Source organism: Dermacentor andersoni, chromosome 2 (assembly GCF_023375885.2).
Source record: "Dermacentor andersoni chromosome 2, qqDerAnde1_hic_scaffold, whole genome shotgun sequence".
Lineage (NCBI taxonomy): Eukaryota > Metazoa > Arthropoda > Arachnida > Ixodida > Ixodidae > Dermacentor > Dermacentor andersoni.
In genome coordinates, this window is record NC_092815.1 from 200480618 (window position 1) to 200495307 (window position 14690).

The 14690-nt window shown below is 46.4% G+C and overlaps 1 protein-coding gene across 1 annotated transcript in view; it reads right to left on the minus strand.

Annotated features, from left to right (window-relative positions):
* Nucleotides 1-14690, minus strand: part of LOC129387370 (serine/threonine-protein kinase haspin-like) — a 36463-nt gene that overhangs the window by 20996 nt on the left and 777 nt on the right. Inside the window, exons 2-3 of the mRNA XM_055076297.1 lie at nt 9588-9679; nt 4952-5025 (exon numbers count right to left, since the gene is read on the minus strand). Of these exons, the coding sequence (XP_054932272.1) occupies nt 4952-5025; nt 9588-9679 (166 nt within the window). The remainder of the gene's footprint in view (nt 1-4951; nt 5026-9587; nt 9680-14690) is intronic.

Below are 14690 nucleotides of genomic sequence, written 5' to 3' on the forward strand. Positions count from 1 at the left end.
GATATTTTCGACTTCGGTAATCGGCCCCTGGGCGAGAAGCCCGTTGTGGCGCATCGCATACACACAGGCGATGCGAGCCCTGTTCACCGACACCCCTGTGGAGTGTCTCCGTCTGAGCGAAGTGCCATCCAGCAGGAAGTGAACCAGAAGCTGGCGAAGGACATTATCGAGCCATCATCTAGTCCCTGGGCTTCCCCTGTTTTAGTTAAAAATTAGAATGGCTCATACCCGTTACCGCGAATTCATCACGCCCTCTATTGCCTGTATGGTGCCACTTACTTCTCTTCTATCGACCTTCGATCTGACTATTGGGAGACTGCTGTGAACACAATGGACCGAGAGAAAACGGCTTTTGTAACTCCTGATGGGCTTTACCAGTTCAGTGTCATGCCTTTCAGTCTGTGTAATGATCCAGTCACATTCGAGTGAATGATGAACTCTCTGCTTCATATGTCGGACTAGGATACGTGCTTGTATTATTTAGACGCTGCAATTGTGTTTTTGCTATGTTTGATACACAGCTCAAACGTCTCTCAGCGATTGCTGACGTGTTCCGCCGTGTAGTACGTCAGCTGAATTAATCGAAGTGCCGTTTTGGCCGTCGCCGTATTACGATTCTTTGTCATAGTGTGGATGCTACAAGCGTCCAACCTGACCGAGAGAAAATTCAAGCCGTGACAGACGTCCCTGTGCCGAAGTCTGCCAAAGATATTCGCAGCTCTGCTCCAATTTTCACCGGCTTAATTCTGATGAATGTTGTAGTGGTTACTAAACCGCTCAAGATCCTAAACAAGATGGCCCTTTTACCTGGGGTCCTGCGCAAGCCGCGGCTTTCTTCTATTTAACTACACTCCTCACAACGCCTCCCATTTTGGTCTACTTCAACCGATCAGCCCAAACAGAAGTCTGCACTGAAGCGAGTGGTTACGGAATTGGCGCTGTCTTGGCCCATCGTGGACGTGGAGTGGGGTACGTCATCGATTATACCAGCAGGCTGCGGGGCGCCTCAGAGTGAAATTGCTCAATTACAGAACGTGAATGCCTCGCTCTTGTATGGGCAGTTGCAAACTTTCGCCCTTATCAAGTCGGCAGATGATTTACAGTACTTTCCGATCACCATTGCCTCTGTTGGCTCGCCTCGTTGAAAGATCATATAGACAGACTCGCACGATGGGCACTGCACCAGCAAGAGTACACGTAGGTGGTCGCAAACAAGACAGGGCTTCAATCAAACCCTTATAGACACCCTTTGAAACTACGGGTCAGTCTGCACAAAAATGCGGATTCTTTGTCCCGCTACCTTGTGGCCGACTGTGACTCTTCGCGTACTTAATCTATCGATCGCGTCTTTTCCGTGAGCCAGTTGCTTAACATCGCCGAAAAAGAGCATCGGGATACCTACTTAATAGAAACAATCGAGCGCCTGGAATCCTCTCCCAAGGACGTCTCTGTTCGCATGTTCACCTTGGAGGATCGTACCCTATATCGGCGTAATGTGCATCCTAACGGTCCTGATATCCTAACTATACCATCACACTTGGGCTCCACAGTTCTTCGTGAGCTTCACGACGCTCCAACCGCTGGCCACCTTGGTGTCATTCGCACAGATGACCGCGTGTGCAGTCACTTCTCTAGGCCTGGCCTAGCTCGACCTGTGCGGCGTTATGTCAGTGCCTGCGACCTCTGTCAATGACGTTAGAAAGCGTCTACGCTTCCTTCTGGGTATCGTCAGGCCATCGGCGTCCCACCTGAGCCCTTCTACTTTGTCGGTTTGGACCTTCTCGAAATCTTTCCAACATCTGCTTCAGGAGACAAATGGGTTGCCATAGCTACCGATTACGCGACGCGCTACTCAATAACACGAGCGCTGGCGACAGCTGTGCTACAGATGTGGTCTACTATCTCCTCCGTGAGGTAATTTTGGTACAGTGTCTCGCGTCAATTGTTTACTAACCGAGGCGGTACCTTCCTGCCTAAAGTCACTAACGACATCCTGAGTTGCTGTTCCATGCAGCACAAGATCATCACGTCATACTATCCCCAGACGAACGGGTCACCCACTGCTTGAATCGAACCCTAACAGACAGGCTTTCAAACTACGTGTCGGCTTAACACCGCGATTGCGACCTTGCTCTGCCATGCGTGACGTTCGTTTATAATTCCTTCCGCCACGACACTGCTGGATACTATCCCTTTTACCTTTTGTACCTTTACCTACTTTTTGTACCTTTACCTTTTACCTTTTGGGGGGAGTGCCCTGGCCGGCTTAAGTTCGTATGGGGGACCGGAATCTGTGCGCCGATCCCGGAGACAGCGCGATACAGGGCATGCGTTTTCAGGTGGGTACTCCGGCCGGCTTACGTCCGCATGCGCGACAAGAATGTGCGCCGATCCCCGAGATGGTAAAATAACGGGCAAAAGTACCCAGTGGGGGTACCCTGGTCGGCTTACGTCTGTATGGGTGACAGGAATGTGGGCGCCGATCCCGGATATAGTGCAATAACGGGGAGGGGGGGGGGGGGGGTATACCCTTGCCGGCTTACGTCCGTATCACGAAGCGGCGTGGACAGAAATGCGTGGCCCGATTCAGGAGCTAGTGCAATATCGCGCCGAGGCGCAGCGGAAGTCAAGCGTTCCGCCAACTTCCACAAATAAATTTAATACGTTGGGCCCAAATAAACCTACACAAATTCAGCGTTGGAAGAGAAACAATATATATATATATATATATATATATATATATATATATATATATATATATATATATATATATATATATGCATACTGCAAAGTCTAGCAATGTGGTCTTCATGCGCTTTGTTTATTTCGAATCCTGTTCCGCGAATAATGAGAGGGGGCAAGAGTGTGGCGACGGCGCCTGTGCATGCTGCCTGGGCTTCTGTGGTTATAAAGTCACGCACGTCCCGGCGCGGATGTAGCAGCCATTGCGGATGTGCATGGGAAGTGCGGTGACCACGGCGGCATAGTATGGTGCAGTAATTAAAAAAGTACGATTTCATAGTGTATGCAGCCCATGTGTGCAGCTTAAACAGCTGCGCTGGTAATGCGTACTCATACGAATGCTGCGGCCCCACGAAATTTTTTTTCCAGCGCTGAATAGTGTGTCTCTTGGAGCAAGAGGTTTTGATGCTTTGTCAGGCACTTGTTTGCATTTACATCAATCGTCCTTACAACTGCATAATTGCTGCGAAATAAAACGTCCATTATGCTGCGCTATATTTTGGCTTATTGATAGGTCACCCACAAAATTTGCAGCACTTTGCCCGCCGCACTTTTGAATCCTCAGTATAACATACAACCACAACATAAAGTGCAATATAAAATGTCATAATCTCAATGATATCGTTTCAAACCATATGACACTTGCTCTTATCATTATTTGAAGTGAAAGATAAATTTGGGCTTAAGATTATTTGCTTGTCATACACGGGAGGTTGCTGAAATATGGGCGGATTCGCGCCATACAAGAACTACTCTTTTGGAACTACCTTTCGGAACTGCAAAGGCAAGAAATATTGTATTTAACCATATTATTAACAAAAGATATATATGAAAGTGCCATGGCGAATCGTTCTGGTTTGCTTCAGCAAACTTGAAGAATTAAACGTGAATTTATTATAATTGATTGATGATTGATTGATTGTTGATTAGCCGATTATCTTTTGGAGAGGATCTGCAAGTAAATTCAGAGGCAAGGTGAGTGTGCTTAGGAGAGACCCTAATTAAAGGGAGCACCTACAGCTAAGGAAAAACAGACTACGCCGAATTATGGATAGAAACAGCGATTTGTGAACATTTGACTCGTTTTGCATAGACGCAATTTAAAAATTCAATCCGCTTTTAAATAACTGCGAATTTGGGTAGGCCGCATTTCAGCCCTGCCGCATGCTACTCGGTTGAGTGAGATCCCATATCAGTAGCCTGCCAGCTATATATGTATACACTACAAGCAAATGACGTTATCGCGTAAATGAACAGCTCATCCAGTGTTCGTGTTGATGGGGAAACCTGTAGTGTACAGGCTGTAACTAGGCGCTTCATCATGCGCACATGCCACTAGATAACACGTACCGCGCATGTCGCGATTTGCATACGCCCTTTATAAACAGGACCATATCTTACGAGAAACGTTCTTTCATACGCTGCTCACACACGGACACACAGGCGACATAGTAAACAATAACTGACAAGTTCCTTGAGCTGCCTCTGCAAGTAGCGCCTCATTAGCCGAGTGGCTATATGACTGAGCTTGAGGTTGCGGAATCGATTCCGACCGCGTTTAGATGAGGGGGAAATAGACGAAGGCTCGTGTACTTAAACATAGGTGCACGTTGAAGGGCCCCAGGAGTTTTTTCCCAATGATATCGCGGTTTTGGCACGTAAAAACAGATAACTTATTTTTGATTGCAATCTCATATTGGTGTGATTGATGGTGTGAAGACTGCCCAGGAGCCACAAAAGCCAGCGGTGTTCACACATCATGCAATTGAGAATGCCCTAGCACTTAGGCAATTTTTCGAACACAACGACATTGTAGAAATTTTTAGCATCTTGGTACAATGTCATCATTGCGGACAGCGCACACGTTTATGCAGCCCTTGCAAGCAAGAGCCGTCCAATAAGATAAGAATGCATGGAAGAATAATTTGTAATATTTACATACAATAAATATCTCTTTTTCTATATGCCTTTTGGTTTTAGCGCTGTTTTATTTGTTTCCTGTCTTGAATATTTAGGTGCTGCACTAACAGCAGAGCTTCAGATTTGTCGACCGATTCTGTTAGGATATGCATCTGATTCCACGACATCATTATTATGATCCCCTCGAGTTTGTAATAACGCGAGTTTATTGCACTCTGAAGGCATAGTCATAGAAGGTGAGCAAGCGATCTCGCCAGGTGAAGCATCGCCGCACGGATGCTTGCCGTACCTTTACTTTGTTGAGTGGGCGACCGGCATATGACATGTACAGGACCACGTAAGGTCTGCAGAGGTCTCGTTCTTCTGCAGGAAATCATACAACGACATTCTCATAATGGCGCTCTTAATTATCAGAAGTTCATTCTCAAAGTTTATATGTGCCGATTACAACTGACCGCCGTAGAAGTAAATCCGCGGCGGCGGCGCGCTTCAGCATTTTGAGAGCGCGCCAGTGAAGACAAGAGTTCTACCGACACACCACCACGACGACAAACGGACCGAAAAGTTCGCGAACGTGGCGGCGCCTACGCAGAGGCACGTCCGCCTACCCTCTTCGGGCCAGTCCTTGTCCCTGCATACGTATGCTTCCACAGGAGAGTAGAGCTTTTTATTGTGCCTCACCTTACTCGTCTTATCACGTAATGTTGATCATGTACAGCTGCCGTCAAGACTGTTTTTAGTGCGTGACCATTCTTTGTCGAGTGCCCCGGCGATTTAGTTGCAGCTCGTGTCCGTCACGCGGTAAGCATGACAGCTTACCCACAGGGATACGCAGGGCTCCATAGAAAGTGCACGGGGAACCTATTGTGGAGGTGGCCAAAAATAAATTTGGGGTTGGGCCAATTTGAAATTCGGGAGCGCGCTAACTTGAAATCTGGGGGTATGCTTACCAATACTTATGAACCTATAGTGGGGTTTGTTCATATTTTTTTTATTGCCAGCCTCAGCCTATTCTATGGGACAACAGAGAAAAAATACTGATTGAAGAGTTATGCAGGAGAGTCTCTCTTCCTGACTGCAGGAGAGACGCTCAACACAGTGTTGACGTTGTCAGCAGCAATATTTTCCTTTTTAGAGGTAAAATTATAAGTTCGCGAAAGAAAATATTCATTCCTGATAACATGGTTGCTACGAATTCACTATACTTTCTTTCGAACAACATCTGGAGGACAGCAACATTGCACGCAGGCAAGTTCCTACCTATTACTGAACAATCTTTCTTTTTGCATTAGAGAGGTACAGAACAGAAATGAGAAAAAGGGCAATGATCCAGTCGAACCCTCCTCACGACGAATGTCGGCGTCAGTGCTATTAGCATTGCAGCAATGCATGACACACCAAACAACAAACGTAGAAATACGTCAAGTGAAGCCTCTATGTAGCCGGGCTGCTCTCTCGCGCTTCCCTCCGGACACGTTGTGCCATCTAGTGCTGCCTCAGCGAAGTCGCCGCATGGAGCGTGCGCGAATATACATTGGAACAACATTGCCTGAACATATAAGACGCGAGTTCAACTGCAAGCACCACCGGATAAATTTGAATGATTTTCACTTGTCATTGAAGAGCGACACCATACCCATGGCTCATACCCAGTGAACCAAGTTTGCGTCAAAGAGCATTTTTCTTTAATGCGAGGGTAAATGCCAAAGGGCATACAGGGGTATGGGCTGAGAGCGACTAAGGATGATTAAATGAATGATTACATGAAGGAAAAAAGATTTGCGAATCTAGTGAGGTCCAAGAGGGATCGATAATGTGGTCCCTGCATCCAAGCATTGTAGTCGCTAGCGTTATGCGGCGAAAGTCCAGCTGCTGCGAGGTACCGGAGCCTCGTCGGTTTCAATGCAGGGTAAACCCACAGCAGGTGGCGGATGTCGGCTTCAGCATTTCGTGAATTGCAGACTGGATGACCAGGGCGAGTATATAACCGGCGAAAATGCGGCCACTCCCGAGTCACAGCAGAAGTGAGGCCAACGCCGACCCCGAGCCTCGGAAGCGCAACCTCCTCTGCACGGGTAAGACCGCGGTGGAGGGTTACCGTACACGGAGGTATGAGAGCACATGTGCGGCGCCGGAGGTGCTCCTTGCTTGTTAAAAAGAGGGTGGCATCACCTAGGTGAAGGATCTGAGGCAGTGCCGACGTAGAGGTCGCTAGACGGGCGTCAGAATCCGCATGGCTTTGGAAGAGGATTGTTAGGAGCTGCTGATATCGAGGTGCACTTGGCTAGTGACCCAGTCCACGTAAAAGGCGTGCATTGAAGCACATTTCTTGCGGCACACCTACAGTGGCAAATACCCAGTGACCAAACTAGTCGCAAATAGGTTCACTGAAGGGCGACAAATAAGGCAGTGGCGTGCCGCACACATCGTGGCACCTGCTCAGTCACTCAAGTTGGCCTCAAAGAGATTCATTCAAGAGCGGCACATGCCGAGTACCGCATACCCAATGTTAGTGTCAGGTTCATTGGAAAGTGGCACAGAAAAGACAGAATATGGGCCCAGTGCTCCAAGTTCGCATCAGGGATTATATTTGGATAGCGGCACATACCTGGTGCTGCATATCCACTAGCCCAAGTTGGTGCGACGGTTGTTTTCGAACTCAGTTCCACCAACAGAACAGCCCGATGCGCTACCCATGAAAGAATGGATTCCCCACTCCCCGTGATCTAAGTTGGTTGCAAAACACTTAGAGACGTCGATAAATAGATTTATAGCAGCCTAGATTATCCCTGTAAGGTGAGTTAAGTGTAGTAAGAGTGCTTATCACGTTAAAAGGAACAACACGTCACAATCTGATTAGGAGCTGCGTATACGGTGTTTTCAAAAGTGTTGTGCATGATCAAATTCTACTTTGAGCCTATATAATAAGCCGTTGCCAGAAAAAGAAGTTACAGTATCAACTTATAGATTAAATTTACATATAAAATGCCGATCTACACATGGTTATTACAAACCACTGCACTTGTCCTTTTCACAGCAAAAGCGAGAGAAGTCCCCGTAGTACATTTGGTACCCAAAGTGTGCTTCGCTGCCTTGTCTTTTGAACGCGTAGCAATATATGGCTGGTCGGCCAACAATTTTATGCGAAGCGAGGAAATCCCTTTCCCAATACAGGGCGAGAACGCGCAGTTTAAGCCCATTGTGTGCGCGGTGTGTAGCTGCTATCCGAAGTACAGTGACAAATGACCCATTGGCCGCGACAACAATACCGCACCGCGGCGAAATATCATACAAGCCCCTCTTCTTTCGGTGTTCCCCGTAGGTCATAGTAAAAAGGAAGCGGCAAAGTTAGGCCAGAAGCTCCTAAGCCTATGCTAAAAGGGGATAGCAAGCAATATGGGACGCCCTGATAAATAATACTTAAGAATTTGTGGCTCAATGAAACCACGATATGGAATGATACACGCCGTAGTGGGGAAGCCTAAGGATAATTTTCTGCACCTGCGGTTCTTTAACGTGCACACAATGCACGGTACAATTGCGTTTTTGCATTTAGCCTCATCGAAATTAGGCCGCCGCGGTCGGGATTCGATACCGCGACCACGTGCTTAGCAGCGCAACGCCAAATCCACCACCCAACCGCAGCGGGTGCCCTCGTAACCAGCGGACCAGTGAGTGTGGAAGTTGAATAAAATGGGACCCAAAATGACAGGATGCGCCACTCTGGCATTCATGATGCATTCTTCAATGAACGTCCTTGACGCCAACTTTGGTAACTAGGTATGTGCCACTGGAAATATGCCGCTCGCAATGACGAGAAAGATCACTTGCAATCTCCGATGTCGAACGTAAGCGAACTCAAGCCGCAAGGCTTCTTCATGGACAGCAACCCGAAACATTAGCAGGCTGCGCCACAAATGCTCTGGCTATGTGTCGTATTTCAATACGCCTTTCATGCCAACGGTTTAGCGCGCTCCGCATGTATTCACTGGGTATGTGCAGATTTTTTTCAAGAACTTCTCGCCAACATGAATGACTGAGTATGTAGCCAGTGAGTGCGTGGCAAGTGAGGGAACAATCCTCAGCGTTCGCAGAAACCGGCGCGCCCCGCTTCTTGTCTCAGAGGCAACGCGCGGACTTTTGGCAGTGCCACTAGATGGCGCAAAGTGTCCAGAAAGAAGCACGATTGAGGAGCCCGGTTGCTGCAGACGCGTTGCTCAGTGTTCGAACGCACCGGCGCGCCATGTATTTCGGAGTCCACGCGCAGGCTTCGCAGGGCGGCGCTAGATGGCGGCGAGTGCCCTTAGCAAGGCGCGAAAGGTAGGTCAAGCTGCAGTACACGCAGTATACATAACTAGTTTCGACGGTCGTAATACTCTGTGTCCCTATATTGATTCAATGATAACGCATTACCGCCCACAGTCATCGTGAGATGGATTCTGCCGCAATTTTCAAGTATGAGCTGTTCGGCAAAGCAAGAGCACCCAGCTGCACCTAGAAGTCACCGTAAGGAAAGTCAGAGAACGTTGACTAAGAAAACTTCGCTTTAAAAGTGCTAAATAACGCTCACAGAAACGTCTTCCTATAACAAGCCGGCATATATTTATATCTGGACTGTAGTCAGCGAAGTATTTTGCTGAGTTTTACTTTGCGTTGGGCACATTTCTCTATTTGCTGGACAAGAACAAAAGTTTATTGAGTCAAGCAGTTCTAACACGCGGTTTGCCAGCTATTGTCATAACAATATTTGCCGAAGTTCTGCGGACTGTCAGTTTAGTGTGACTCCTTGACTTCTCTGACGCTCACTATTTCTCTGGTCCGTTTAATGATAAAAAATGAACCTTAATTTTCAGAAAGCTTAAGACGGCACCTGAAATGATTCATTTGTTGGCAGCATATGAAACACGAGTGATGTGTATGCCTACCGTCACTGAAGAGGGAGAAATTCTTCCGGCTATGGTAGTTGACGCACGCGTTTACCATCACCTCCGGGTACTTGTCCCATACTGCATACACCCTGCGTTCACAGATTGCATACAAAACCAGTTGCAGAGCATTTTGTTGATAGAGAGAGCCACGATAGCAAAGTAACGCGTTTCCGAATTCTACAATGGCTCCTTGTAACAACGCGAGATTAGCGTTCAGACTTCTTCCAAATTTTCTGCGATGACGCAACAACCACTGTAAAAAGTTAAGCCGCTTGTAAACACGCAGCATACAAACGGTTTTCAATGGGCTGGTTGTACATCTGCTATTAAAAACACGCACGAAGGGACAAAGAAAACATTCATGCTAATGTTGAAGGCACAAATGTCACAGGTGAAATGCACTCGTCGTCAAGACAAAATGAGAAGCGCCCGAGGCATGAAAGAGTGGCCGGGGCATTTGCCAAAACCCTGCCGTGTAGAGCGAGATTAAGGCAATGAAAGTTGAGCTAAGTGGTTGCGTCACCTAGTTGGTGAGGCACCTTTGAGGGTGTACAATGCAAGGGTAACAGGGACAAAAAAAAGCAGATACGAACGAGGGCTACCTTCCAACCCCCTAAACTCTGCCGCAATTCCTCAGCTAAAATGAACTCACCAGACTAAACAACAATCGCAGTTTGTCCAAAGCGCCTTTAGTTCCTATCATCCACTGCCTACAAGCCATCGTAGGCTACTGACGCAGGTTAAACTACACCGCAACAGGCTGATAGATTGGATTGCGTCCAAAGGTAGGAAAAGGTGCAATTATGTTAGTATAGTTCAAGCGGTAATATTCGCGGCAAATTACTTTTTAGAAGTAATAATTCCTTTAAACACAAATGTTAGCACCACCCAAGATGGAAGCAAACGCTATCATCATCATCAGCAGCAGCAGCAGCCTGGTTACGCCCACTGCAGGGAAAAGGCCTCTCCCATACTTCTCCAACAACCCCGGTCATGTACTAATTGTGGCCATGTCATCACTGCAAACTTCTTAATCTCATCCGACCACCTAACTTTCTGCCTCCCCCTGCTAAGCTTCCCTTCCCTTGGAATCTAGTCCGTAATCGTTAATGACCATCGGTTATCTTCCGTCCTCATTACATGTCCTGCCCATGCCCATTTATTTTTCTTGATTTCAACTAAGATGTCCTTAACTCGCGTTTGTTCCCTCACCCAATCTGCTCTTTTCTTATCCCTTAACGTTACACCCATCATTTTTCTTTCCATAGCTCGTTGCGTCGTCCACAATTTAAGTGGAACCCTTTTCGTAAGCCTCCAGGTTTCTGCCCCGTAGGTGAGTACTGGTAAGACACAGCTATTATACACGCAAATACTATGAGTCTGTCTAATTAACAAACTAATTTCACGGCTCGAGCGACTGCGAAAATGCAGCAATACACATCCGTCTCGGTCGCCATTTGAATTGGTTGCTTGTTACAATATTTGGCGTGGCTCGTCGTATCCCAAGTTATCGTCGAAAATCTCTGCAGCGCCAGCTAAGCACAAAGTCGCGCAACCTCCACAAAATTTGACAAAAGTCCCTAAGGTACTGATGTCAAACCTTTTTAGCTTAAGAAAAAGCTATCGTTGCTATTCGGCGTGTGCGAATATTCGACACTTTCGAATAAAGAATGGAATAGTGTCCTATTTGATTCGGTCTTCAAATTGAATAGTCAGTACTCGCAAATGCAAATATTTTTGAAGTACATTTAGAATATGTCAAAACGTCAACTTCGCCCACATAAACATCAAATTGGAGCAAAAATACAGTGCACTTTCACCTCCACGGGCATAGTATAGACATAAAACCTAAGAACTTGTGGTAGTCATAGATGTTGCAGAGTGTTAAACTATCATTTTCACTCTCTCAAGAGAGTTGTATATGCGAAGAAACTACTTGTTCGCTCCTAGCGCTTCATGTGCGCTTTTAATAAACAACGTTTCCTAATGTAATACGTAATGGCAGAAACCTGCTACCTTTAAGAATATTTATTTATATTAATTGTGCTAACAGCTATTCCGTATTCGGAAACTCTTCGAAAAGTATAACACATTGGATTCGATTTGATTCTGTCACTAATAGATTTGTACTTGGTCATCATCATCATCATCATCATCACCAGCCTAGTTACGCCCACTGCAGGGCAAAGGCCTCTCCCATACTTCTCCAGCTACCCCGGTCATGTACTAATTGTGGCCATGTTGTCCCTGCAAACGTCTTAATGTCATCCGCCCACCTAACTTTCTGCGCCCCCTACTACGCTTCCCTTCCCTTGGAATCCAGTCTGTAACCCTTAATGACCATCGGTTATCTTCCCTCCTCATTACATGTCCGGCCCATGCCCATTTCTTTTTCTTCATTTCAACTAAGATGTCATTTACCCGCGTTGTTCCCTCACCCAATCTGCTCTTTTCTTATCCCTTAACGTTACACCTATCATTCTTCTTTCCATAGCTCGTTGCGTCGTCCTCAATTTCAGCAGAACCCTTTTCGTAAGCCTCCAGGTTTCTGCCCCGTACGTGAGTACTGGTAAGACACAGCTGTTATACACTTTTCTCTTGAGGGATAATGGCAACCTGCTGTTCATGATTAGAGAATGCGTGCCAAACGCCCCCCAGCCCATTCTTATACTTCTCGTTATTTGAGTCTCATGATCCGGATCCGTGGTCACTACCTGCCCTAAGTAGATGTATTCCCTTACCACTTCCAGTGCCTCGCTACCTATCGTAAACTGCTGTTCTCTTCCGAGACTGTTAAACATTACTTTAGTTTTCTGTAGATTAATTTTCAGACCCACCCTTCTGCTTTGCCTCTCCAGGTCAGTGAGCATGCATTGCAATTGGTCTCCTGAGTTACTAAGCAAGGCAATATCATCAGCGAAACGCAAGTTGCTAAGGTATTCTCCATCAACTTTAATCCCCAATTCTTCCCACTCCAGGTCTCTGAATACCTCCTGTAAACATGCTGTGAATAGCATTGGAGATATCGTATCTCCCTGTCTGACGCCTTTCTTTAATGGAATTTTGTTGCTTTCTTTGTGGAGGATTACGGTGGCTGTGGAACCGCTATAGATATCTTCCAGTATCTTTACATATGGCTCATCTACACCCTGATTCCGTAGTGCCTTCATGACTGCTGAGGTTTCGACTCAATCAAATGCTTTTTCGTAATCAATGAAGGCTATATATAAGGGTTGGTTATATTCCGCACATTTCTCTATCACCTGATTGATAGTGTGAATATGGTCTATTGTTGAGTCGCCTTTACGGAATCCTGCCTGGTCCTTCGGTTGAAAGAAGTCTAAGGTATTCCTGATTCTATTTGAGATTACTTTAGTAAATACTTTGTAGGCAACGGACAGTAAGCTGATCGGTCTATAATTTTTCAAGTCTTTGGCGTCCCCTTTCTTATGGATTAGGATTATGTTAGCGTTCTTCCAAGATTCCGGTACGTTCGAGGTCATGAGGCATTGTGTATATAGGGCGGCCAATCTTTCTAGGACAGTGTTCGCACCATCCTTCAACAAATCTGCTGTTACCTGATCCTCCCCAGCTGCCTTCCCCCTTTGCATAGCTCCCAAGGCGTTCTTTACCTCTTCTTGTGTTACTTGTGGGATTTCAAGTTCCTGTAGCCTATTCTCTCTCACCTTATCGTCATGGGTGTTACTGGTACTGTATAAATCTCTATAAAACCCTTCAGCCACTTGAACTATCTCATCCATATTAGTAACGATATTGCCGGCTTTGTCTCTTAACGCACACATCTGATTCTTGCCTATTCCTAGTTTCTTCTTCACTGCTTTTAGGTTTCCTCCGTTCCGAGAGCCTGTTCAATTCTATCCATATTATAGGTCCTTATGTCCGCTGTCTTACGCTTGTTGATTAACTTAAAAAGTTCTGCCAGCTCTATTCTAGCTGTAGGGTTAGAGGCTTTCATACATTGGTGTTTTTTGATCAGATCTTTCGTCTCCTGCGATAGCTTACTGGTTTCCTGTTTAACGGCGTTACCACCGACTTCTATTGCGCACTCCTTAATGATGCCCATAAGATTGTCGTTCATTGCTTCAACACTATGGTCCTCTTCCTGGGTTAAAGCCGAATACCTGTTCTGTAGCTTGATCCGGAATTCCTCTAGTTTCCCTCTTACTGCTAACTCATTGATTGGCTTCTTATGTACCAGTTTCTTCCGTTCCCTCCTCAAGTGAAGGCTAATTTGAGTTCTTACCTTCCTATGGTCACTGCAGCGCACCTTGCCGAGCACGTCTACATCTTGTATGATGCCAGGGTTCGCGCAGAGTATGAAGTCGATTTCATTTCTAGTCTCACCATTCGGGCTCTTCCACGTCCACTTTCGGCTAACCCGCTTGCGGAAAAAGGTATTCATTATCCGCACATTATTCTGTTCTGCAAACTCTACTAATAACTCTCCTCTGCTATTCCTAGAGCCTATGCCATATTCCCCCACTGACTTGTCTCCGGCCTGCTTCTTGCCTACCCTGGCATTGAAATCGCCCATAACTATACTGTATTTTGTTTTGACTTCACCCATCGCCGATTCCACGTCTTCATAGAAGCTTTCGACTTCCTGGTCATCATGACTAGATGTAGGAGCGTAGACCTGTACAACCTTCATTTTGTACCTCTTATTAAGTTTCACAACAAGACATGCCACCCTCTCGTTAATGCTATAGAATTCCTGTATGTTACCAGCTATGTTCTTATTAATCAGGAATCCGACTCCTAGTTCTCGTCTCTCTGCTAAGCCCCGGTAGCACAGGACGTGCCCGCTTTTTAGCACTGTATATGCTTCTTTTGGCCTCCTAAGTTCACTGAGCCCTATTATATCCCATTTACTGCCCTCTAATTCCTCCAATAGGACTGCTAGACTCGCCTCACTAGATAACGTTCTAGCGTTAAACGTTGCCAGGTTCATATTCCAATGGCGGCCTGTCCGGTTAGGTCTCAGAAGTCCCTATTCGCGCACCATTAGCGGCTATTAGAATGCAACAATGTAGTTGCAAAATGGCAATTACATTTCAGGGCATCCTGCGCGCCACCTTT